This window comes from Anopheles coustani, chromosome 3 (assembly GCF_943734705.1).
Source record: "Anopheles coustani chromosome 3, idAnoCousDA_361_x.2, whole genome shotgun sequence".
NCBI classification, from domain to species: Eukaryota; Metazoa; Arthropoda; class Insecta; order Diptera; family Culicidae; genus Anopheles; species Anopheles coustani.
The window spans coordinates 70,803,301-70,829,093 of NC_071288.1; the positions used below are offsets into that span (position 1 = coordinate 70,803,301).

General features: G+C 46.5%; 2 protein-coding genes across 2 annotated transcripts in view; one reads left to right on the forward strand and one right to left on the reverse strand.

The window, feature by feature from the left end:
• Nucleotides 1-14,452, reverse strand: part of LOC131260574 (large ribosomal subunit protein mL64) — a 37,480-nt gene extending 23,028 nt beyond the window's left edge. Inside the window, exon 1 of the mRNA XM_058262335.1 lies at nt 14,449-14,452. The gene's annotated coding sequence lies outside the window, so the exon portion shown is untranslated. The remainder of the gene's footprint in view (nt 1-14,448) is intronic.
• LOC131266226 (DNA-binding protein D-ETS-4) lies at nt 8,535-24,472 on the forward strand. Its single transcript, XM_058268642.1, has 5 exons — nt 8,535-8,570; nt 18,750-19,569; nt 19,645-19,805; nt 20,549-20,885; nt 24,072-24,472. Exons 1-5 carry the CDS (start codon nt 8,535-8,537, stop codon nt 24,470-24,472), a joined length of 1,755 nt encoding a protein of 584 aa, XP_058124625.1.
• Nucleotides 24,473-25,793: the final 1,321 nt, after the last annotated feature.

The window sequence follows — 25,793 nt, forward strand, 5'->3', positions numbered from 1 at the left end:
TCAATCCTTTTTGCGGCTTTCCTCCTTTTTTTGTCTTTTTTTCATCCGGGATCATTGTGTCGTTTTCCACACTCCGGAAAACACCGGAGGCAACCGCTCTGCTCTACGGTAAGATAGAGCGTGGATTGTTCTGTTGTTTGTTCTATCCTTCCATAACCTTTACGCTCCTCTACAAAGCGACGATAAATACGAACATATTTTCTCAAGCATGATTAATTGCATCAAGATGCGTGCGCGCGCACTGGGAGAATCGCGTTCCAGGAAAAGTCCCGGGAACTGCGCTAATAGCAACAAGAAGGTGGATAAAGAAACTCATAGCAACACGTATTACGATGTATAAATCCGCCTATGGTGGAATTTGGATGGCAAATAGGCCTATTTCAGCACAGGCCCAACGATTAGCTCACCAGAAACATATTTGCCACGGTTATCAGCGATAAGCGAGCGAGGGCCAATCCTGTGACGTCGGCAGACACACCTCCCATTCACGGAATGTCACGTAGGCTCGTTCCGATTAAGCCGTCACTAAGAAAACAATGCGAATTTTGAATTGATCGATTGTTTTCAGTTCGATCAGGTTTCATTTTCTTTCACCACTGCTATGCTCCCTGGACTTCTAGAGGAAGGAAGAAAGACTTTCTGATAAAAGCACGCGCCGTGTTTATCACCCGTACCAATCCGCAAGCGACTGTGATAAGTAGGCGCTGTTGAACCAAATTGGTCCAGTCATGCGCTGAGTCGCGAAGTGTTAACTGTGAGTAGAACGTGTTTGTGCAGTTGGTGAAAGTTTGCAAGTGAATTTACATAATATTTCCAGTGATTTTAAACGTGCAGCGTAGTAGTGTGAATTAAAAACAAACACAAGGTAACGTGGTTTCCTTCTTTGTTGGCGTAACACTTTGTTGACGGACATCAGGGACATGGCCGGGCTGGCTTGCCGGCAGGACGGACATGTCCGTTACCGCGGCTGGCTGCGTATCAAGCGCCCGTCAACAAAGTGTTAACAGCTTACTAGACTTTTGATAGTCAGCCCTCTCGTACAATGTACGGTCCGGTATCGGTTGGGATTCGAACCAATGCCTTCGAGAGAATTCCTAACTGCTGTCGCTGATCGTGGTAATAAAGCTCTTTTCTCATGATGCCTTTAAGGTCGTTAGTACTTGCAGGTGATTCAGAATAAAACTGGGACAACATTTTGTCTTACTAGTGTTTTTTTATTGACATTGTTTTACTAGAAATTTTGTTCTATTTCCTGTAGGTAAGATCTTGAAATAAGATGGGTTTAAACAAATGTTTGAATAACACCATCTTTACAGAGAATGGGAATCCGGAGTTCTATAAACAAATGCTAGGCAAGGTATGGAGTAATGGGATTAACTGACGTCAAGACATACCTGTATTTCTGTCAATGAAACATGCGTTAATCAAGCAACAAACAGAAAGGACCAGATGATAAAGCAGATCCCAAAAATGCGGGCCGCATACGAGAAGCGATGTTTTATCATTTTAACAGTGGTATTATACAATTTTCAAGAGCAGTATCAATTTTCTAAATCGTTATTTGGAAAAATAGTGGTAAAAAAGTAAATGAGGTCCCGTCCTTCGTTTTTTCGGTCATGGCTACACCTTTTGTGCAACGATATACCTAAATGTATGCAATAGATAGTATATTAGTTCGTAAATTTCAACCGACGATTATTTGAACCGTTGTGTGGACCGGTAATATTTGGCTACGCAATCACCATATGGGCACGGTGGCTTCGCAATCAACTTAGGGGTGCGGTATGAGTGGGATCCAACCCCCTCTAATTCTTTGAATTTGATACAAACTTCCTTGTTCCCCATTGCACTCGCTCCAAAATCATTCCCTCGGCTGAACCCATTGGATCATGGTGTCCATCCTGTGTAGTTGAGCCTTCTTTATTTACGTAAATCATTTTGTTCTTCTAACGGAAAAACAAAGGATCAAACAGCCCTAATATTTCACGCTGCTTACCTTCAGGCGCATTTTTAGAAAAGGACGACTATGGGTCATCGATTCTCGAGAACTCATTTACGCTGCAGGGTCCTTTAACCAAAATAAGAGCATATAACCTCCAGAATTAAGTTTGGTTGTGAAAGCTGCTACTCCATTTTAAAAAAATTTCTCAAGCCTATGCAATGGTTTTGGAGGTTAGAATTATGCTGCTATTTATTTTTATGTAATGCTACAAAAAACTATTCTTCTCCATGTTTGCGTTTCAGTGCAATATGTTTTTGTCTACAAATGATCGATGTGTTGACTTTTTTAAAAACAAAATATCAAGAATACGAACTTTTTAATGCCAGGGGTGGATGTGATTCTCAGAACTCACAATGTTATTTATAAGCATCATTTTCCTTAGTCTCCGTAAGTCTCCTGGTAAACTTATGGACGACTCACATTTGATCAAATGACTTGCAATAAAAAGTCTCCCATTAGTTACGTGCAAACAAAAATACATCTTAGTCATAAATGGCCTACCCACCCGTTTCGAGTACAAGAATTGGCATCCAGTATGCGTATCTACTCCGGATGTTCAAGAAAAAAAATCCCTTAGCAACAGTGGTTTATTTGCGTGTTATTACTATCCGCTGCCAATTGAAATGCTGTTCGATCCGTACCAGGATGTGTCGAACATGTGTACCAGAAGAAAGCAAGCCGGACAAGCCTTACCTGCTTCCAACACCATTTATCAAAACCTAGCTGCCTGCGTCACGTCGATAATCGAAAATAACTGGATCGAACAGGAAACCGAAGAATTACCCCCACGAGGTCGGTCCGCGAGCTGAACCTACCCCGATAGGCGATGGGAGTGTATCGCCAATTCCTGGTCTCTCTGGCCTTCTTGATACTATCTTTAGCTGCAGCAACCACCGTTTCGCACCCTGTTTTCGGTGACGTGACGATACCGGTGATCCGCGCGCCTTTCATCCCTCGACCACGTAGCTGCGCTTCTGCGTGCATTCATTCATCAAAAACCATTCCTTATCTAATCGAGTCTGGCCTACAAGCACGGGTCCGGTACGTCTGGGTTAGGGTGTAACATCTGTTATAAAAAAATTCATTGATAAGTAGACGCACTTTGCGCGAATTGCTAGACAACCCAAGGATCAATAGGTACGGCGCTGGTTCGGGTGCTAATGTACTGGTACGCTGCCCAACGGCAAGGACGCACGTATCGCGTATCCTCTTCCTGTCCGGGGCGAGATCACACGATAAAGGGGTCGATCAAAGTGGCAATCTCCTCACAGGAAATAAGTAACCCTCCATCTCCCCCTCCCGTCTCCCCTTTCCCTACTCCCCCTTCTACTAACGACAGGATGTACGTAAAAGGTATGGCATATTATTTGATACCTCAAGCTCAAATTTTGCGCTTTTTCGCATGAGTAGGTGTAATTCCTATAGAAGTGCAGGCTAAACAGACCTGACTTCGAGGTACTTCCCCGGAAAGCACATTCCCCCCTCCCACTTTGTCTTCCAGACGTTCATTCATGGAACAGACCGATAGAATTGAATGTTATTTTTGGACGTCACCTTGATACCGGTGAGTTTATCACAGGAAACTGCTAATTGGGGGCATTTACAATACCTGTCAACGATCCATCCCCCGGGGGCCACCACCGATAAACTGTGGGGTGAAATTATGTGCGCCAAAGAGAAGTCGAACGTCATCTGCCATTCGGAGAGAAATGCGCACGTACGCAGCCAATCGATCGAATCGCATCTATTGTGCGGACAGATAGATTTGCGCCTTCGGCAGGAAATGACCTATGTCTGTCGATTTCAGCAGGGTCTCATACAAGCGCAGCACTTTTTATCAGTGTTTGGAGCTTAACTCTCAGCCCGGTAGCGATCGTGTGGTGCAATTGTTTTCACTCTTGCGTGCTTCAAGACGAGGCCAAGGGTGCGGGACTTTAATATGTTATCATATAAGAGATCTTTTCTACAACTCGCTCTACATTGAAGCACCTGACACAGTGTCACTATGTCCCATTAAGCTTGACTTGCCATCTGTTGAGATAAAGCTACTTGCATCATTATCTACTTAGTATTACCATTTTTTTATAGGAACCTCCATTATGGTTGGCTGTAGCGGAAATTAGCACCAGTTGGTCTGTGGAGTGATAGGAAATAAATATTCTTTTTTTTTATAGTTTCACCGTTAATGAACTATGTTTATTACTCGTATGTATTTCACATCAATGGACCCTTAAAACACAAGTGGCCAGTGAACGTTTGTGCAGGATGTACGCTAGAGGAATTTCCCAACAAAGTCCTCGCCAAGGCGTTGTTCTAGGAATGTCCGATACACATCAGCCGGCTATAACGTCAACCGGAACAGGCTACACTGTGGCAAGGAACGGGCAGAAGAAAAATGAAAACAACGGCCTATCGTGACAATAGGTAAGATCACTCTCTAGCCCGAAGGAGAAAACAACACACGAGATAAGTAGACACTCGACCCCATGCAAATGAGAGCGCCCGGTGGCGTGACGAGCCGCCATTAGTGGTTGTTGCAAATGAGTAGTGCTACTACTAACTATTTGCGAACGAAGTTTGATGATCTAATACGTCAATCCGTTAGTGGCTAAGAATAATTTAAATCCAATTAGCATAGGTGTGAGCTGTATATAGGATTTTATTCTATATTTGACACGGCCTACGTCCGTAAATTTACTAGCAGGATTACAATATTTGGATTTCCAGAAAAATGGGGATTGCACAACACCCTTTTTTTGACATACACATACAGTGTGTGACGTTTATAAAAACTATGTACATTTTTAATCAACCTACGATTCAATTTTGAATCAACACAGGAATGCAGCTGATTAAACACTATGGATCACCTACAAGATAACGATCAATCTTTAACTGTATGAATTTGAGAGCAACACTTCAGTGACAACTTATGTGTGCGTTAAGCATAAAATATTCAAAACGTTTACTGCAAATACTTTGGAAAATTAGGAATGAAAAAAGTTCAAAATATAAAGGCTTACATGTTGCTTCTATGATTTGATTAGAAACGTTGATCAATTATGTTTGGATGGTTTCATAACGAGTAGGATCAAATAAGTATAGCTCATTTTGGCATGTTGCTGTTATCAAAGCTATAAAATATATTTATACATAAAATACAGCTGACAGATAACGCTGAAGACATGAGCCCCTTAATAGAATACACAAAAATATACTTTAATTTCTTATCAAAAATGACACGTGGAGTTGAGTTGTAAAAAAAATAAAACAAAATTATCTGCTTCAAGACACTTGGTCACGTACTCGCGAACCCCCAACACGTCCACGTCCACGAATGATTCGCGCAGACAATCAAAAACTTTGCAAGATTCGAGAGAGCGCGCGAAAGAGAAGATCATGCTTTCAATCCATCTCGGTCTGTGGCGGGGCATTTGTGTCTCTGTCCCGCGCCTTCCAGTGAATTCCTATCATCTCATGTTTGCCCAATCCCCTCGCCAAAGCATAAACAATCCCCGCGAACAGATCGGTCGATCGTCGGATTCGAGGATAGGTTTCATTTGTCAAAGGTCTCGGGACTAATGGCTTCGAGGCGAGGGCCTATCGTCCCGTTGCTGCCGGTGCCAACAATCGTAATATGTTGAAGAAACTCGCAAACTTGCAAACGGCAGGGTTCAGGTAGAAACGGGGGAGGGCGAGCCTTAAAACATAGAGAGGTTTCTTTCATCGGTAGGCACACATAAGCCACGTACGAAAATCGTCAACCGGTTGCCAAGCGCTCGGATCCGAAATGTTTGCGGCCGGCTAGGGAAGGAGTTAATCCAGAAGCCTGCCAACAATCTTTCGTTTGTTTCGCGCGTTAATAAATTCTTGTTCTGAAGTCTCGTTGGGTCCACAACGGCTTATCAATTCGACTGTGTTGGCACGATATTTTTGGAAAAAATGTCTTATTAGTCTGGGTGCAAACAATGATGCTGCTATCAGGAGATAGGTTATGTGAATAAGGGGATTGTTTTGATTGTTTTTTGAAGTTAAAACTTTGGAATAAGACTTCGCAGTAAAATTGTTGATAACAAGAGAAACATTATAACCGGACAAATATATGGAAAACAAAAAAATAGGATGGGTGAATACAAATTTTAATGAATACATTTATGAGTTAATATCAGACCAACAAAAAAGCTAAACATAGACTGGTTTACCTGGTTAGACCTACTTACCTAATGCTGATATTGCGACGGCCTTGGTTCTGTTGTTTCTGGGATATTTGTAAAATGTTTTATCTTCTTTTATTTAAAAAAGTATAAAACAGTATTGATTTTGGGTATCGTCTATGTACGACCTCTCGATAGTTCTTCTAAATACACATCTTTTTTATCATTTCAATCATTCACCGAAGAAAATAAAACTAACAAGTTTTACTTTTTACTGTATGTAAATAGTGAAATACTGGTTTTAAAGATTAATTTCTACAAAATAAATTTACTTACGCTTATTCTTTACCATTGTTTACCTGTGCATAAGATCTTGGCTGGTATCGTAACCCACGTCACCATTTGTGATGTTAGATCCGGCATACAAGCATGGCTATCCTAAACCCTTAAAATAAGTTATATCTGAATTATTGCAATCAAATCTATTTGACGAAACCTACGGTTTCATATTGATTTCATATTGATTGACAAATTTAAATGAGCCAATGATTTTAAAGCAAACAATCTTTCATGGTTTATTTAAACAAACCATTGCAAGCGATACATATGCATGGCTGAAAAAAATGATATGTGCATGAGCAAAGAGGAAAATGAAGAGACAATCTACTAAACAAGAAAAACAAAGCTACAGGGAGCGTAAAACAAAAACAAGTTGAAACAACAGCTACAGCCATCTGTATAAAAAACACGTTAAATAAAATGCGCAAGCAAGTTTTGCGCAAAGCTGTCCCAAAACCGCGAAGCTCCAAAATAGAAGGGAGGGGGCGGGGGTGCCGAGTGGTGTTGTCCGCATCTCGCGGCCACGCAATAAGCTGGAGCGACTTAAGAAGCCCACGCATACACACACACACACACATACAATCACAGGCGATCGGGGGGACGCGTATTGCAGGTAATCTCTCCTCGCGCGAGAGCGATCCGAAATCCGCGCTCCAAATGGTGTCCGCCGCGTGGGCTTTCGGGGGGGCGAAAGTAAGAGCGCGACGGAGCGATTCACGCGAACCGCGAGATAGGGACGGTTTGCGAGAGCTGTTGGAAAAACAAAAGAAAAACACGCGAGAGGGGATTTTTGCGCCGCACGATCGGCTTAGCGCAGCCTGCTTCGCAAACCGATCGTTTATTTCCGATTTGAACGTCGAGTGGAGCAGTTTAGCAAAGGAGGCGTGTGGCTGAACGTTGGAGCGAAAACAAGAGAAACAGGAGTTACAGTGTGCTACGAGTGTTAATCGACAGTTAGCGTGGCGGGGTTCGAATATATACGAGATAGTGCCAAAAGTATCTACCAGTATTGAAATAACTTGTTGGTTTAAATCAGTGTAAAACGCCGACGATTTGGTACGCCATGAACAGTACGCAACGTGCGTCAACCCATTGCAAGTGTTGTAATTCCACCCCTTCACGTCAGTACTACCACCGTCAGCCTCAGCAACGGTCAAACCGGTGAAGAGGAACACAACTGGCAGCGCCGCCTTTTTCGAGGTGACAGAGACGGTTCATAGCGATAAAGCGACCTAGGGAAGGTCGAAGTTTATCACCGTTCGGGGTACACACGATCTAGACGGGCCACGCCGTCCACTTTACGAGTGCCGTGTGGTGCTGTGGAGTTCGCTTCTGAAGAAGAGTGCAACTTCACGAAACTGCCAACCCGCGGAGTGTGCCACTTGGGTCTGGCAAAATTGCCACTTGCACTGATAGCGGCACAGCGTGTCCTTATCGCAGACGGTTCACTCGGTCGATAGAAAGGTCGTGCTGCACCTTATGTGATCAGGGGAGTTTATTTCTTAACGGCACCGAGACCGTGATCGTGTTAAACCAACATAAAGCAAAGCGAAATTCAACAAAACGATAAAAGAAAACATACGAAACAATCACAACAAACAGTTCGCAGAATCAACGAAGAAAAAGAAGAAAAATCAAATCAAACATTCGAATAGACGCTCAACATTAAAGATTCCCATCCAAAATTGGAAGCTGCAGTGTTAGGTGAACTAACAGTTACGCGTTTACCCTGAACAGAGTCACACCACCTCCGCAATACCTACGGCGGAGATAACTTACGATTAAAGCACACCGAGTGAAAGGTGAAATAACAACGACCGCCAATTTCCCACCGCACACCACCCGTGTCTCAGGGGGGGTGGACCTTAGCCGTGTGAAGTAAAAACAAAAAACCTACCGCCAACCGTGCATACGTTGTGTACCGAGTGTTTCTTATCAACATCATTGAAGGTTTGGTGAGGGATTTGATAAGCGCCTCAAAAACACGCTCCGCGCATTACCACTACCACTGCGCAAACGTAAACAAAAACCGTACAACAATGGCCTACGAGATGATGCTGTACCCGAAGGAAAAGGTAAGTCGGCGGTTCCCGCCCGTCGCGCACTGTGCCATGCCATCGAGTCGGATTCGATTCGACCACTTTCTTCTCGATCAATCGTGCGATTGCGCCCCGCGAGCGTGATGTAATTCGGTTCACTCGCCCTCGCGGCAGCATCCAAAAGTGATCCAGACGAGGCGTTCATCCGCGTCTTTTGGCGAGACGGCGTCCGAGTAGCTCATGAGGTTGAGAAATTTGTATCGAAGTGACGCATGTTTATTTCCAACCTGCGTTTAGTACAGCTCCTTTGCTCTGCTGTTTACTTCTCCAATCCAAACACAGAATGATCCACATTCATTTTTTTTTTTTTGAAAATCATTGCCCTTTATCTGGAACTGTTATACGAGCAGCGAATGAATCCTCCTCCATCGCGTTTTGGGAAATGAGTACAAAAATGACGCACTTTTAACCTTTACCTTTACCGGTTTAGTACACATCTCGCTCCACTGTTTACCTTTGCAATCCATCTTGCACTTCATGCGAATCCATAAAAAAGGTCGAAAACCTCCAACTTCCAACTCCATCTACCGTCCTCCACCCCTTAGAGAAGAACATTCGTGTGCGGAGCAATTAAAACGCATTTATTCCAACCAACCAGGCCTGTGGGCGGAACGGTCGAAAGGATCGCTCGCTAGCTCAACAAACGCCCGTCGGCAGCCCAGTTTGTCGACGTCGGACCGTTGTACAAATATGGAATAGGTAATTTTGCGCACAAATACCTGGTGTCGTTACGCGTACCCGGCGGTTTGCTTCAAGCTCCGTTTGCCGTGCGGACAAACGTCAAGCCGAAGGGTGACGCCATGTTGATCTGCCATTCGCTTTGTGGGATTAGCAAGTATGGCCGCTGTGAGTTTGTAAAGCGGAGGTAGCAAACCTTATGAGGTCCACCCATATCGTCGGTGGTGTCGGATATTCTATCATCTCTCTCTCCCTCTCTTCTTCTTCTTACAGAACGATGCTTTGCCGTCATTCTGATTGTTTATGGTTGGTGCTAATTTGTTTATTGTCGGTCGGATTTATACTTCAATTAGCGTTGTCATTCGATTGATTTTTTCCTGAAGCGATCAAAAGAATGACCTTTTGTAAAGCAGTTCTTGGTAGCCACGGAAGGCACGAGTTGGCGGATGAAAATACTTTTAAATTATTACCTTTTGAGTGGACATTTTATTTTCACACTCATTGTGTTTACCTTGTCAACTTTATCAAGCAATGCAGACTGTGTTGACTACCGTGTCATCCAAAAAGCAGGTTACAGCAACAATACTCATCAGCCCTGTACACTATTATAGCAGCCGATTTATGTAGTACTAGGCTATGATAATTACTAAAATGTATCCTTTGGGAAGCCTGGTTATTGCATATTTTTCTAAAACCGTTGGTTCAATATATTTTAAAACAAAATTTTTAAAAAAATATTGTTCTAAAGTTATTGCATCGAATCAAACATAATTGTTGTACTAAAACAATACCTGCAGTATAACAAATTTTATAAACCACCATGCTGCTCCATCGTATTATGCTGATTGCAATATAAATCGATTTTATTTAATTTTGCAAAACGAACATTTTATAATACTAACCGATACGGATTGTACGACAATGTTGATGCTTTTTGTGTGACTCACTCTTAAATATCGCCATCAAGGATAAACTGTGATTCAACCGAATCGATTGATTTTGATCTTCGCTGCAACCTTCAAGGAAATTTAGCACAAAAACCACTCTTAAATAACAGCTCACGAAATCCGTCACCTCGTCCGAACATCCACAGGATTTGTTGGGGGATGATGAAGTAGAAACCTCAACCCTCCACTCAGACGAACCGGTTTCCGAACGGACGTCATTATGGAAAAAGGTGGTTTCTCCACCCTGGGCACTCACCCAGACTGGACTTTGCTAACTAGCGTGATATGCAAAAAACAATCCGACTTTATGGAAATAGAAACATTGGCTGTCGATGCTTAGTCAGCGATTTAACGTTAGGGGAGCCACGATGGAAAGCACCGAGGGTACCGCCTGGAAATCTACTCCCACTGCTGGAAGGAATCTCGTCCGAAAGGAAATCACACTCCGACGGAATGTTACACCAAAGTGATTAACGTTTCCATTACGGGAAAATGTTAATGTTGTGTTGTTTGACATATCTTGCAAAAATGCAAGAATCACCACAATCTATTTCACGATTGTCGACGTTGTCGATTCGCAGATGATGCTGCAAAAGTGAAGAAACAAAATGAAAATAGCAGCCCCATTATCACCATCTTGCGAGTAATTTGAAATCCAAGCGGACGGCGTTAGTTTGTTGGGGCTCGTGTGTCCACATACCAGTGAGCTCCATCAACCTGACACAAACCGCACAAGCTGTCTGCAGGTATACACACACACACAAGCACTCGATCGCACCTGGTAAGCCATTAAACAAACACATACCGACTGGACCTGATCCAACATGGCGCGTCGATGACATCATACACGGCGTTAGAAAACTAACGCTGGTAAAAAAGGAAGAGAAAATCAGTAGAAGTAAAAAAAATACTACACTCACGATCGGATCGACAACAACTGCTGCGCGTGTTGGGTGACTATGCTAGCTATTGGAGGAATAAAAGCCCATCAAGAAACTGGCCCTACAGTACAGTGTGTGCCATTTTTTGGCTGGTGCGATCGAGGCGATCTTCCCTCGCAAAGGTGACCTTCGGTACCGCACTGTAGATGGAGACTTTGTTCTGCCGATGTGGTAAATTAACCACCGATGGTGTTTCCATTCGACGAAGATGCGAGGAAAGCGGCCTTTCGACTTCACCACTTAGCGAAACTGGTGCTATAAAGCTTGCGACACCTTTTGCGCAACCAAGCCTCCCTTTGTCTGGATGTTGGATGCAGCACCAAGTGCGAACTTTCACTTTTCGCCGGATGGAGCATTTTATCGAGCGAATTATTTTATCCGCACCCAACCACCCACCGTCGCTGGTCACCACAGAAGGACACTTGAGGATCGTTGTTGATTTCGGTGTGATCCGGTCAATTGGTTTGATTAACATTAATTTTTTATTTTTCATTGTGGACGAAAAATACTGTATATTAGTTTTTCTTATCAAATAACAGATTTTTCATTAAAAGCATTTCTAAGTGAAAATCAACATAATACCTGATATCAATAACAAACATTGAAAAACAACCAGAATTTACATACATGAATTGACAGTTTTGATGTAAATATATGTGCCTAAGGCCAATGTCTGGATCGTATAAAAACGACTTTTCATCCACGATAAGCAGATAGTGGTAAACTTCTCCTGTTAGATAATATTTATTTTTGAAAAAATGCGTATGAACGCTTCCTACTACCACACAAGATAGCTCTAAGGTTCCCATGCAAAAAAGTGAGAGTAAAGCATTCGATTAATTAGTTCTCGGATGTTAAAACGAACGCAAATGGAGCGTTGGACAGACGTCACTCGTTTTGATTGGCGATAAAATCGCGTTTGATCGATAAACTATTCACAATACGGCGTCAGGAAATGTTCTGATTTTCCGTCGTGACACTCCACACCGGTGCCATAAACCCGGACCATAAGGCTCACCCACAAAAGCCCTACCGTCCCATGGTTAAATGGAGCTGTTGTGGCTTAACATTTGTCCCAGACATATTCCGTAGCACGCTCGCCTGCCTCCAGAAGGGAGGCTCGCGCAATTTTATGAGACATTCATATTTTACAGACCGACAGCTTAGCGTGGAGTTGGAGGTTTGATGGTTCGATCGTAAAAAGTCAAGTCTACCGAACGTGAAGCACAATACGACACACGAACGAATACGAGAAGTGTTCCCTTTTGTCTGTCCGTGTGGTCTGGGAGCTCCACGAAGTGGTGAAACAGTGAGAACACGGTCCTGTGGTTAACCTTGACATGTGCGACATAGAACTATAGCGGTAGCTCCCGTTTTAGGGTCCCCGCTATTGAAGCTGAACTCTTTGCCAATCACCCAGAACCCAATCTCCGTTCACCCCAGATTGCCAGATGGCGATAGTGTCAGAATAGAACGTCGAGGTAAACCAGAATGCCTAAGGAGACTTTTGAGTTATGGTGGAAGATTATATGAGCTCGATGGTGGATTGATCGTTCTGTGGATCAGTATTATCTATACTCCTTTCGGAGTGGCAACATTCCTTCCTGGATGTCCTTGCTCCGTATCTTGTTGCAGCCTTCCACGAACTGGAATACATTAGCTCCCGGCAAGCGCTCACGATTGCGGACAACTGGTTACGGAACACAAGTTCGTCACTTGTACGAACTTGTTGCGACTCGAGCTGCGGAACGAATCAACTCGCTCCTATGCTTTGTGGCCTCGAAGAACCGTCGCGCTATGCTTGCCTGGCATGATTTGTAAAGGTGTTATGAAGACGGAATTCATGTGCTGCTACGAGGCGCTAGCGAGTCGGGTTTTCCCCAGGTGTCCAGTAAAAGAGATTGAGCAAGAATTGGCCAGGCCAAACCTCTGCAGGTATGGATGGCCATGGAGCAAAACCGCATCCACGCGAGGCATAGAGTGCTCACTTCTCCCCATCACCTGCGCCTTACATAACGAAATCCGAGAGCATTCTGCACGGTTGTGGACTTTCGCTGACGTGCAGCCTACCATGCTGGGGATTTCCGATGAATTTGGCCCTCGCGACTTCGCACTTCGCACACCGCCTGTGAGCTCATCGAGTCTCGCATGCAAGCCCCAACAACCCCGAAGGTTAGATCCATTGACGTTCGGCTTGTGAGTCACGCGATCGTCTTGTGCAACCTGTGGATCGCGGCCTACCTGAATCACTGCACTACGCGCTTTCAAATGTTTGACGTCACTAGAGCTAGCTTTTCAACCGTTCAGCCTTTCACTTTCACCTGCTTGAGCGAACGGATGAACACAGCTAGGGGCTCAGCCGTGCCTCTGCGCGGCCACGTTGACCCAAAAATGCAGCCAACATGTTCAGTTGCCCAAGACGCTCTTCGTGGTGCTGCACCGACGTCGGGGAAAGCCTTTGGCGCAGTCGTTATGCAACTTATAATCCAGTTTTTAAACCCAATACCCGGTAGTCCGTAGTCCCAGCCAAGGCTGTCAAAGGTGCGAAGGGCCTACCAGGAAGTGCCCCGTTCCAGAGTGAGTTACAAGTCCGGGACAATTAATTGGAGCCCACGTCGGCCAGGCAAAAGGATGACAGCTGAACACCGAGCGTGACTTGTTCTAAATTCGAAAGTGTCGCTCCATTCGTTCCAGTAGTGGCCAAATCGGGAAGCTGTACGTTTGCAAACACAGTATTGCGTCGTAGCGTCACCCCCACTCCACGGTGTCTCTCCCTGCTCCACCATACATTGTACTCTACAAACCTTCCGAGAACCCACACGATCAAAGCTCGAAACCGGCTTAAACCGGTCAACGCTATGTTCTATAGCCCGAGCTGACGATGGCTCGAGCCAAAGCAAAGCGTACTCACGCCAGAACAGAACCAGTGAAGGATCGCGAGCTCGCCGCTCGAAAAACCGGTCCGGCTAAATGGCAGATCGCGGCGGGCTGGATCGAATTTTGCTTCCGCGATTCGACATTCGCAGCACTAGCAGCGACTTCGAAAGGCGCAGAACCGGTCCCTCCGGACCAGCCCGTCCGCTGTTTATTCGGCATTTAGATGACGCGAATCGTTTTAAGCGCGTATTTTGTTGCTTTGTTACTGGTCGATTTCATGCCCGGCCAGGCGAAGCTTCGAGGGTAGGCTCCGAAACGTTTCTCGATTCGATCCGATTCCAGTTCGGTGGAGAAGGGGGGTGGGAGGGGATTGAGGGATCGGCCACCCGAGGGATTGGGTAGAAATTTTACACTACACCCGCTTCGGGTGTCGGTAGTTAACTTTGCATAATGTTACCAGATTCCTGCATACTAATGCGAACTCGATCAAAAGGTCGCTGCGGATCGGATTTGGTCCTTTTGGGCTGGGCGTTTGTTTTTTTGGAGAGACGAGTCTTTCGGTACTAGACTAGAACCACCGAGATGTTGCGTTGCGTTGGCAAACTTTAGCACACCTTCGACATCATTCGGAGTTGTATTCTGAGTTGTATATTGTTGTTAGAAACGCGAAGTAGTTTTTAAAAATAAAAGAGTTTATGGGTTTTCCAGGTGGATGGATTAGTATTATATGGAAAATTGTGGGGAATAACATTACACAAGAGTCATCATACACAAGAAAATTATATCAACATAAGAGTTAACGGAGTAGTTTGGTGTACTGTAACATTTGATGTTATCCTAGAGTAAATGTGTTTGTGATCTTACATTGTCATGTCGATAGTCAACTTCTTCCCTGCTAACCTAGAAGTGAAACTTTTGCTTTTCTTCTCCGGCACACCTTACCGGACAACCAATCCACCATCTTAGGTCCATATTTCACCGGTTGGGACAGTTTTTCCCATGTTTTTCCCCATTCATGCCCAGCATACCCATTCACCAGCAACACCGTCTCTTCCCGTGTGCTTGGCTTAATATGGTTCGACTGAAGACGAGAGTTACTTCCGCAGTAAACAAACCTGTCCTTCAAACCATAGCCCACGCCCTGGAGGCCTCGGCCACAAATGGGAAACGGGGACTCGGGTTTGTTTTAATTGCTCCAGATCCAGCCTCCAGAGCCGATCGCCGATGGGGAAAGTTGGAAGATGCGCGGGAAGACCTTGGGATCTGGAGAAAAACATGCCCCCGGTCGGACAGGTCCTGCAAATAGGGAAAAACGCTCCAATCTCGGCAAAGATCGGTACCACATTCTTCGCAGGATCGGTTCTAGCTTGGACGACACTTTCTACCGTTTTCCCTTATCGATCGAGCGCATGCTCGTTCTCTCCTGAAGAGGCCATCGCCGGTGGCATGCCTTGGTACGACTCGCTCCGGCTTCTTCCATCAGCGAACGAGGTGTGCCGTTTATGCACAGCCTAAAACTCCCTATTTAGCCATTCCGGCGGGCCTGCCAGTGGGTCCGAACCGTCGATCACCGATCGAAAGTGTGCAAAACTTTCCGAAACGGCTGCTTCATTAGATTTCAGCGTGCGTTGCGTGTGCAGCAGCGGAGCGACGGTTCGCAGAAAGTTTTACCTCTCGCGTGTTTGGGTTATTGCAGATGGCGTCGTAGGCTCTTCGGCCGGCCAGCCACGGGCAGACTAGCTTTATTTTCCATTTCCTTTTCCTTGCCCCTTGACGTCTCTCCTGCATCGCTGAAGCCTAAGGTGTGCTAGAGCAATGTGTTAAAATGCACCTGAAGCCACACGGCTGGCAATATATCGGCCATCGGTTTCGTTTCGCGCCCGGGTGCGCTGACATAAATATTTATGGTGTCGCATACCGTCGCCGGTGCAGTTGGTCACGGTTTGCCATGGCGCACCCGACGGCGGGCTCTTTTGCATAAGCAATCCGTCGCCAGTTTCAGGGTGCGCCAGCATAGAACAATCGAGCTATCGACCGTGGCATGCAGGGTAGACCAGCCAACGCTGGAGAGTGGCCGAGAAGGTTCGTTTGTGTATGAATAAATTTTCACTTTATTAACACACCGTTTGACAAGCATCGTATCACGTCAGGGAACTGAGCAACCCGTGCAGGAATATTAAGAACCACATCGAGTATGATCTAAGGAGGCTTATTTATGAGAATCATTCAGACTGGGCACTTCTCGATGCGTCCAAGACCTTATTGGCGTAGATTAACGGTCACAGAACATAGTGAAACAAAATAGAATTCGACCGAAACCGATTATCGCTAGGTTCGCATCAAATTCGCACCCTGGGGATGTATCTCTACCTATGGCGATTCCTAGAAATGGTACAAATGCCTCGTAAAACATCACCACTTATGCGGTTACGATAAAACAACAGGTTCCCATCGATGCGTGGGGGAAACAATGGAAACATTTTCCACCTGCAAAAGCAACAAGACGCACGTGAAGCTACGACTACTGGCATCGCAAACAACCGATTTCCCGCTAATCGCCGGCTAGCGATGATGATCGCACTTTTCCAACGTCATACACCCGCGATCGTCGATCGTCGCAGCTGACGTCAGAAGCTGTGCCGACAGCTGGGCACAAGGGGGTTGTGGAAACTACTTTTCCAAAATCGCCATGCACCATTTTTCGACAGTTTACGTAGCTTACGTATGGCGTAGGATCGATCACAACACATCGCCATGACGGATGGCCACAATCGGGTCGAGATTTCGGTGGGATGATGATGATGAATGTGCGATTATTGCTTTCCAAGCCCGAGCTAAATTTAGCCGATTACGTTCTCGTGGCAGCCAAAACACCACAAGGAATCAGAACCAGTTTTTCATCACCACCTGCACCTGCACCGGTTCGCAATTGAACCATTTCTGATTGGCTATTTGCTGCCCAAGTCGTCGTCCCGGCGGGTACTTGTGCCGATGCTCACCGACATAGACCTACTACTCCATCTTTTTTCCCTTTTTTGGGTAATTAGATTTTTTGTTTTGCTCCCCGCCGCTGCCAATTGCCGTTGCAACCAATCGGACTCTTTCGATAGCGACGCTGTCGACATCGATACAATCACGGGTCCTCCAAGAGGAGTGCATGTCCCTTTTTCCCAAAAAGTGGGCAGTTCCAGGAATATACCCGCGATATCTTCACCGTCCACCGTTATCAGATGACAGGGGTAAGGGTAAGGGAGAGGGGGTTAGCGGTTCCCAATTACCCAAAAAAAGTATTAAAATCTAACAACCCCAAAAACCTAAGCCCAACACGATGCAATCAGGGTCGTTTTTGGGCAGCGCGATAAGAGGTACCAGCCGAAGAGTAGCATCTAATTGAGCAACATTGTTCCGATAAGTTGAGGGAGACGTCCACTGGATATAAAAGGAAATGGCCGTGTGGCCGTTGGTAGTTATTTGAAAAGTGCTGCCGGTGCCATTCGGTCGCGTATGACCCGGTTAAGTGAATGGAAGCATACAGACAAAAGTCAGTGCACGAAGGTGTCAGTAGGATGGAGCAACTGGCACGTGTTGTTGAGCAGCTTTTGAGGGAGTTGGTGCAACAGGTGCGGGTGAAGTAGATAAAACAAATGCTGTCCACCGTAGAATCAGATCGAGACGTGGTTTTTATCGAAATGATCTTGAATGGATGTTTCATACAAAGTGTGATAAAGTGAATAGTTGCTGTGAGCCTCTTTGCGAATACTCGTTATGAGATCATAAAGATTTATGACGCAGGGTTCGTCTCGCATACGCAAGTAAAATTAAAGTCCAGTGACGCTCCGCGAAACCAGCTTATACAAAGGGAATCAAATAGACACCAGATCAAGTGAGCTAGCCTCTTACTCGATGGAATCTACCAGGATTGTCGCTCCTCAAAGCACCTCGGCCAGTTTCCGCCCGCTAACCGGCACTAGAGCAAACTATGAGAATACTACACACCAACTATGCATCGGCCAAATAGACAATGGGCTCCCGGGGGTGGGGGGAACGAACGAAAACGTGACGCGGAGTGCCGCGGAAATGGAGCCTACACGGATTGATGGCGTAGTAGAATGGACCACTTGGGGGGCTAGTATTCCCATATTTTATTGGCAATAGCACCTTTTCGGTTTTTTTTTTTTGCCTCCCCCCTTTTTCCGTGCGCTGACGTTCTCACCGACGTCAACGATTAAATAAAGCTCCATCTTCCAGTGCCAAGCAAGAGGTAAGAGGGGCGATCGGAGACGGTAGGGTTTCATAGATCAAAAAAGCGTTCGTGCGATGACCAGAACAAGGATGGCAAATGTGCAAAAACGAGGCAGAAAGAGAGAGAGAGAAAGGGAGACAGATAGAACACATGGTGATCATGTCGGTGTTGGTAGCGGGGATGACTGTAGGAACTAGAATCTCCTGAGTTAGCGACGTCGCTACATTTTGTTCTAGCGTTAGAAGAACGCGCCAGTCTGTGATATGTTGCGGAAGACTCGATACACACTGCCCTCCTCTGGTGTGACGGTGTGATCTAGTTTTCAGTGAGTTAAAAGTCGGTGGATATGCGAGAAATTGTTTGCATTTATGAGGGAGCTTAGCGATTGATCCACAAGCAGAGCATCATCAGGAGAACTTAGTGTGCACGTACTAAAGCCCTTTCGAATCGTCTTTTCGTGTACAAACAGACACCACAAACCGTGCCGGCCGGTAACTACATCTCGGACGTCTATGCACCGTACGCGGAGCTGTTCGACCTGTCGCTACTGCCGAACGACGGTGAAGTCCCGCTCAGTCCCCAGTCGCAGCTGCAGCAGAGCCAACAGCAAGCGTTCGGCGGTCCAGCCCAGAGCCCGGAGTACATCCCGGCGACAATCTTCCACGACGTGCCGGCCGGGCCGATGCAGCAGATGAAACAGGAGCAACCGTCGGCGGGCTGGTCGGACAGTTGGAGCATCAGCAGTGGCTACAGCAGCTGCGGAAGCATCGCCAGCAGCAACCCGGCGTCGCCCGAATCGACCGCCTCGTCCTACGGGCTACTGGACAACCCGCACCATCAACCGCTGAGCTCCCAGGCCGCCGGTGGAGGCCACGATCGTCATCTGCTGTCGCCGTACGGCCTGGACCAGCCACCAAGCATCAAGCTCGAGTACGATTCCGGATCGGAGACGAGCATCGATCTGGACTCGCTGCTCGGTGGTGACTCATCGCCGTACCACCACTCGCAGGTGCCCTCACCGGCCGTGATCAAGGTGGAGAACAGCGGCTACCCTCTGCCAACGGCACCGGACCAGTCCGCCACGGCGAAACCGCAAGGCTTCCAGATACTGCGGGAGCACCTGCAGGACACGAGCTTCCAGCGTCGGCACAATCTGAAACCGTTAGAGCTGGATTCGCTGATCGGAGGACTCACAACACATGCCGACATCGGGCCGGTGTTTGAGTTTGCGCTGCAGGAGATGAAGAACGGTGTCCAGGCGACCTGCACCGAGCTAGGGATCTCTTCCGGTAAGTATCACTTAGCAGGCGTTGGATGGACGCGATGGATGTACTAACCTCACAAACGTACTATCACTTCCCCAGATCCCAAGCAGTGGTCCACACCGAAGGTTCACCAGTGGCTCGAGCTGGCCATGGGCAAATATTTCCTGCCCCGCCTGGACAATCTGGCCGCGCTGTTCCCAGAAAACGGAGCCCAGTTGGCTTCGCTTCCGCTGGAAGAGTTTGTTCGACGTATCCCGCAGGTAAGCAAAACTACCAAAAACGGCAAATGGCGACACAAATTCGCACAAAGCAGCAGTTACCGAACCGATCGCGAGCGAGACCCGGATGACGTCAGCCTCGGCGCCGCTAAAGCCCCCCAGCACGCACACAAACTCATCCCAGAGACACCGCCGCACACCTGGTGGTAAAACGACGCAGTTTGGCGCGGCCGGTTCGCGATCCGGTGGTGGTGTTGTTATTTTCTTCGCCTTTTTATCATCTTCCATTCCTCCACTTGGAACTGGTTTGGCTTGGCTTGGTATAAGTTGCCAGTCGAGCGAACACGCAGATCCGCCGTGCGCGGTTGCCATTGTGTGAGGCGCGAGGGGACCGAGACTCGTACCCCGAGCGCTCTGAGGAAGGGGTTTGGAGATTTTCACTTTCACCCGCGATTTTATGTATTTGTAACGCGCCCGACGTTTGGCGTCGGAGTCGTAACACCCCGGCGAGACATCAGCCAACCGCCCATCGCAAATGAGATGAGGAACCCAGCTCGCTCTTAAAGCTCGATGGAGGGTTTGGTAGGGTTCCACGGCATTCCATTGAGATGAATTCATTGGAGTAACAACAATTCTCCAAACAACACATTGACACACTGGGAACCTCCAAAAACAGCTCGGACTGAGAACTATTAGACCTATTTCGCGACGTTGTACAATTCAACTCCCAGTAGTATCTTTGCCTAACCCAAAAATCTCTGCTCTGCTTCATTGTTCATACACAGGGTGGTGACAAACTGCACGGATACCTGGAGCTCTGGAAGCAGATCCATCGCTTGATGGTAGGTGATAATACCACCGTGGACAGCATGGTCACCGAGACGACACTGGCTACCGGTGGTCTGCCCATGTCCACGCCGATACCATGCGGTTCCCTGAATGCAGCCCCGGTGGTTACGACACCAGGTTTCTCGGGCATGTCCGATGCCAATCGGATGATTCCCTCGGGCCCAGGAAGCAATCTCGGTGCGTCGAACAGCGGACCAACGTCGACACACAGCGCCAGCCCGACGATGCTCGACAACTTCGACAGTGACTCGATGACCGGAGATGCTAGCGATGGTAAGCAACAAGATTGTACTCTTTTACATTGTTATAGAATACTTTAATACTTTGCATGCCATAGGCAGAATTTGACGGCAAGAAGAAGAGAGAAGAATTAACAGAAGTATTTAAGGGTACGAGTATTTTTTAGTACCAACCAATGAAACCCTAAAGCTTGTTTATAGACGTTAAACAAAAGAACAGTAACAATCGATCTTTCTATATTGGAACAAGATCAAAATGGATGGTTGAACTAAAAGATAATGAAAAGATTAAAACCAATATTTACGACTCTAATCCAACAGATTACAGTAAAACATTAACCAATTGCTTAAGTGATCTAAGGGCAAAAAAGTGCCTTCGCTTAGCGTTCGAACGGGCCAAACAAATACTTGCACGGCATTGATATACATATCGCGTGTCAGCCCGTACCGTCCCCATCCCTTCCCGACGCTCGATCAGACGTCATAGGCACGAGGCCCGGTCACGGTGTGGACTTTCTCTGGTGAAATTGATTTGAGGTGGAGCTGGAGTTGGTTCCTTTCCAACGCGCCAACGCGAAAAAAAGGGCTGCCATCGCCGGATCGGGCGGCAACGGAGGAGAGGATAGTGAAGAAAGAAAACCACGCCGTGGCCACAACATCGCCGTGCGGCGTTTCCTTGGAACGACCTTCGGAATAACGATTAGCTGAGGTGCACTTAACGTATACACACTGGTATACACATATCTGCGCTTTCGGGCGGTATTTGTTTTACGACGTTGTACGTTGGTCAGTCGCGGTTGGAGCTCTTTTGCCCGCCATCTTTCTTCCGCAGGTCGGTGGGATTTTTATTTGTTTTGATCATGCGATCAAGACAATATTTGATCGCAAATGGGAAATAGAAGTGGTTTTTAAACTAACCTTTTGTGCAGATTTTAATCATGTTTATGCTTATCGTCCTTCAGATTTGTTTGTTTTGGAGTTTCCCGAAATATTTCGATCTTCTTTTCGTTGTACAAAGTCATAGCAGTTTTTTTTCATCACACTATGCATATTTTTATGGTTTTTATTTTTGATCAAATGTTTTTTGGCGACGCGAGTTCAACTCCGTCACTTTCCAAACAACAAATAACTCAAACACGGTTGACATAGGCAGAAAGAACTGGCCAAAGTAAAAGTAATTGAAAATCAAACAATCACGCACGAATATGGCGCGTAGTCGATTCCCATTTTGAACGGATCGTTCAACAAATTACCTACAAACAATTTCTCTCCTTCCACTCCGGGCTCGGGGCATCATCAGTGCCATTTTTTTGTTGGTTTGTATATTTGTTTTCTTTCTTTATGACTTTGCTGCCAGAAAGTTTGTGTTTTTTCTTCCCCCTTTTTTCATCGGCAAAAAGACGTTCGGCAAATTCACCATCCCCAACACGCAATCTTTCACCCTGTATTTCTTGCACGTAACTCTTGGTGGGTTTTGGAACTGGCATCTCTGTCCTCCCACTATCACATCACACTTAGATTGTTTTCTTTCTCTCTTTCTCTCTCTCGCTGCCTGCACAAATATCTTCCCCAAAACACCAACGATTTTGAGTTTGTTATTCCGTTCGGCAAATCTCTGGAACCCCATCGTGTCTCTCCACGATCGACGCCTTCGCTTCGCTAAGAAAATAACCAATTCTCCATCTTTGCCAAGTCTGCGAGCACGAACGTCTTTCTCCTTTGGCGAGTGAAAGACCAACGTCCCCACATGAACAAGAAGGTGATGTGGTTTGCAAATTAAAAAAAAAGCCAGCCCTGACTGCCAGTGTTGTTGCAAACCCTTTATTTTCGAGATCGTTTTTCACTGAGCTGTTGCGGTCGACGGTGTAGTTTTTGTTAATTTTTCATCCCCTCACCGAATTCCCCAAAGTCGGTCCTCGGGTCGCCCAAGTTTCCAACATGTCTTGGGGGTTTTCCATTTGCCCATTTCGGTTGGAGAAAGGAGAGGAACATAAGAAGGAGGGTGCCGCACCAATACGACGACGGTTTTTCACCCGCAAAACACGCCCCGATCCGTCGACATAATCATCCCGAACGTCCTTGAGGTTTTACCTTTAAGATTAAGAAAAAGTGCAAGAGCCCACAAGAAAGAGTGAGCCAAAGCCGACGAGGCGAAAGCCACGTTCAGCCCGCGCACCTTTTGGAGCGGGTAGAAACGGCGGGATCATTCGACCTTCTCCGAAAGCCACCCTTGTCTGCCATCCCTTCAAGGCTTCCCGTATCAGGGGTGCGTGTTTTTATTTTCTTTTTTGTTGTTTCCGATTGCTTTCTCTGCTCTCCGATCGTTACGATCGCGATCGCGAAACCGGTCATGGCTCGTTTGCTGCACACTCTCTCCCAAATGCGTCCCGCTTTATCTTCGTCTCGACTTTTTCTGCCTTGCGTCTTCTTGCGGTACTTTTTCTGCTTGTATCACTTCATTTGTTTGCTCCTTTTTTTTTTCTTCCGTCCCCAACGGGCGAAAGCTTTGCCCCTACACGAGCCTGATTTTGGGATCCCCATCTTTGCGACGATCATTTACTTATATAGTCGCTGAATATGGTAAGGATTGGGGAAATGGCGGGTATGCGTTGCTTTTTGCCTTCGTTCAACGAGTTTCTGGTTATTGTTGTTACTTTTTTGTCGTATCTCTTGCTTATAACCATCTTTTGCCCGTCGTTAAAGCACCTCCCGGTTTCTCTCCCCCTCATCATCGATGGATTTAAACATCTTTCAGCACAACACATCCATCCGGTCCACCCTGTTTGTCTTTTTGTTTTTGAATGTCCACGTATGCGGGCCTTTCGTTTTGCATACGATTATGTTAATTGTGTGTAACTCAGGTGGGGGTTTTTTATATCATTTTCATCCATCCTATACCATTCCGCTAGGTTTCAATCCGCCATGGTCACTTTGATTCGATAGTGACACAAGCGCCGAGGTATGTCAGAGCCTGCTTGACATTTGGGAGGATTTTTACTTTGGTTTGGTGTTGTGTTTGATCAACTTTTTATTTTCAAATTCATGGTCTGAATAGTTGGCGCAGAAAATTTTTAAAATCTTCTAACTCTGGAGTTCGAATTCCTTCAGCCTAAAAACAGGTTGCAAATCTCTAGTTGATGATTTACTTCAAAGGTTTTATTATTTTAAACCATTTGACATCACTCAAACAGATTCTAATCAGCTTCTCTTTCACTTCCAGATGAGGACGAAGATATGCCCCCGGAGCGTTCCGGAAGCTCGTCGTCAGCGGGTGGAGGACCATCGACAAGCCAGGCAGCCGCCGGTCAGACAAGCCCCGCTCCGGCCAAGGTTCGCCACGGTGGCTCGCACATTCACCTGTGGCAGTTCCTGAAGGAGCTGCTCGCCTGCCCGGAGCAGCATCAGAACGCGATCCGTTGGATCGATCGGTCGAAGGGGGTGTTCAAGATCGAGGACTCGGTACGCGTCGCCCGGCTCTGGGGAAGGCGCAAGAATCGGCCCGCCATGAACTATGACAAACTGTCTCGCTCCATACGCCAGTACTACAAGAAGGGCATCATGCAGAAGACGGAACGCTCACAGCGACTTGTGTACCAGTTCTGCAGTCCCTACGCGCTATAGACAGCTTCGATAGACACACCCAACCACTAGTTGTTAAGTTTTATTTATTACTTTTAACTTATTTACACAGTGCGTGCGCTCGCGTTACGTGCCACTCAGTGTACAGGATTCCATCCTTTACCATCACCACATCACCGTGGCCTCTAGGGTGCCACGGGTGCGGGTGTGTGTGTGTGTTTGAAAACAAAAACAAATGATCAACACCACTGTCTACTTATCTTGTTGCCAACTCCACTTGTCCGTATGTTAGTGCCGATAAGTTAGACCTAAACATGGCGATGGTCGGTCTCTCACCAATTAGATGACCTAGTACCTAGCCTCACGCTGCACAGTGTAATCACTCTTTTGTATTATCGCACACAAAACGGTACACGCCACGAGAGTGCGTGGATCCACGAGCCCGTTCACGAGCCCGGCACGTTTCCGGTAGTATTAACCCAAACGACAGCCAAGGCTCGGGAGGAGGGCACGGAATGGATGACGCACCGGGCAGGTAGCGCTGTTAAGGATAATATTCTTTAAAAATGATGTGATTACCAAAATTGAATGCAACACTGTAAAACACCCGACCTGATGGGTGTGACCTGGATCAGGTCGCAAGGACATGTCTCTGTGCTGCTCGGATGGATGTAAGATCGTCAACTCCTGGAACCTAAGGTGACGTAATGAGCGATTGTGTAGACACACCGGTGTATCCCGGTGGTAGCAATCGCAACAGCTCGCTTCTCCTTAACTCAATCAGGTACTGAAAGATCTACCTCTATCATCGCGCACCAAAGACGTAACAGGTTCTTCCACCCCAAAAAGATCTAGAGTCACCCAATAGGTCTCTCGCGTCTCACCAATCCAATGCGAACAATGCGATAGCTTAGGCGTCATTCAGCAAACTTCCAGGTTCTCGAACCAACGCGAGTTTCGATCGGAGTGTTCGCTTCAAAGCTAATCCTACCGTTCGACTAATGGTGTCCCGTGTGTGAGTAGCACCTAATCGTTTTGTATTACTCGTATATTGCTTACCGCTCTGCTGTGTCCGTCGGTTTCCGGGCGATCCGGGTATTACGGACGCCCGGCCACGGTGCAGGGTCGGTAATTTCGGTCCCATATATCTATGATATATTTTTACTGTAAGTTCTATGAACATTACAAGTTAGTTAGGAAGCGATCGCTAGAATAGATAGATGTAGTGCAGAGAGTCCGTACGGCTAGGGTTAAGAGATATCATTAAGCCAGAGTTCTCCCTTCGACAACCAAGAAGAGGCGAACACAATCGAACTATTTTGTAGCTGATAGGTGTCTCTACTGTTCCATTCTATCTGTATCT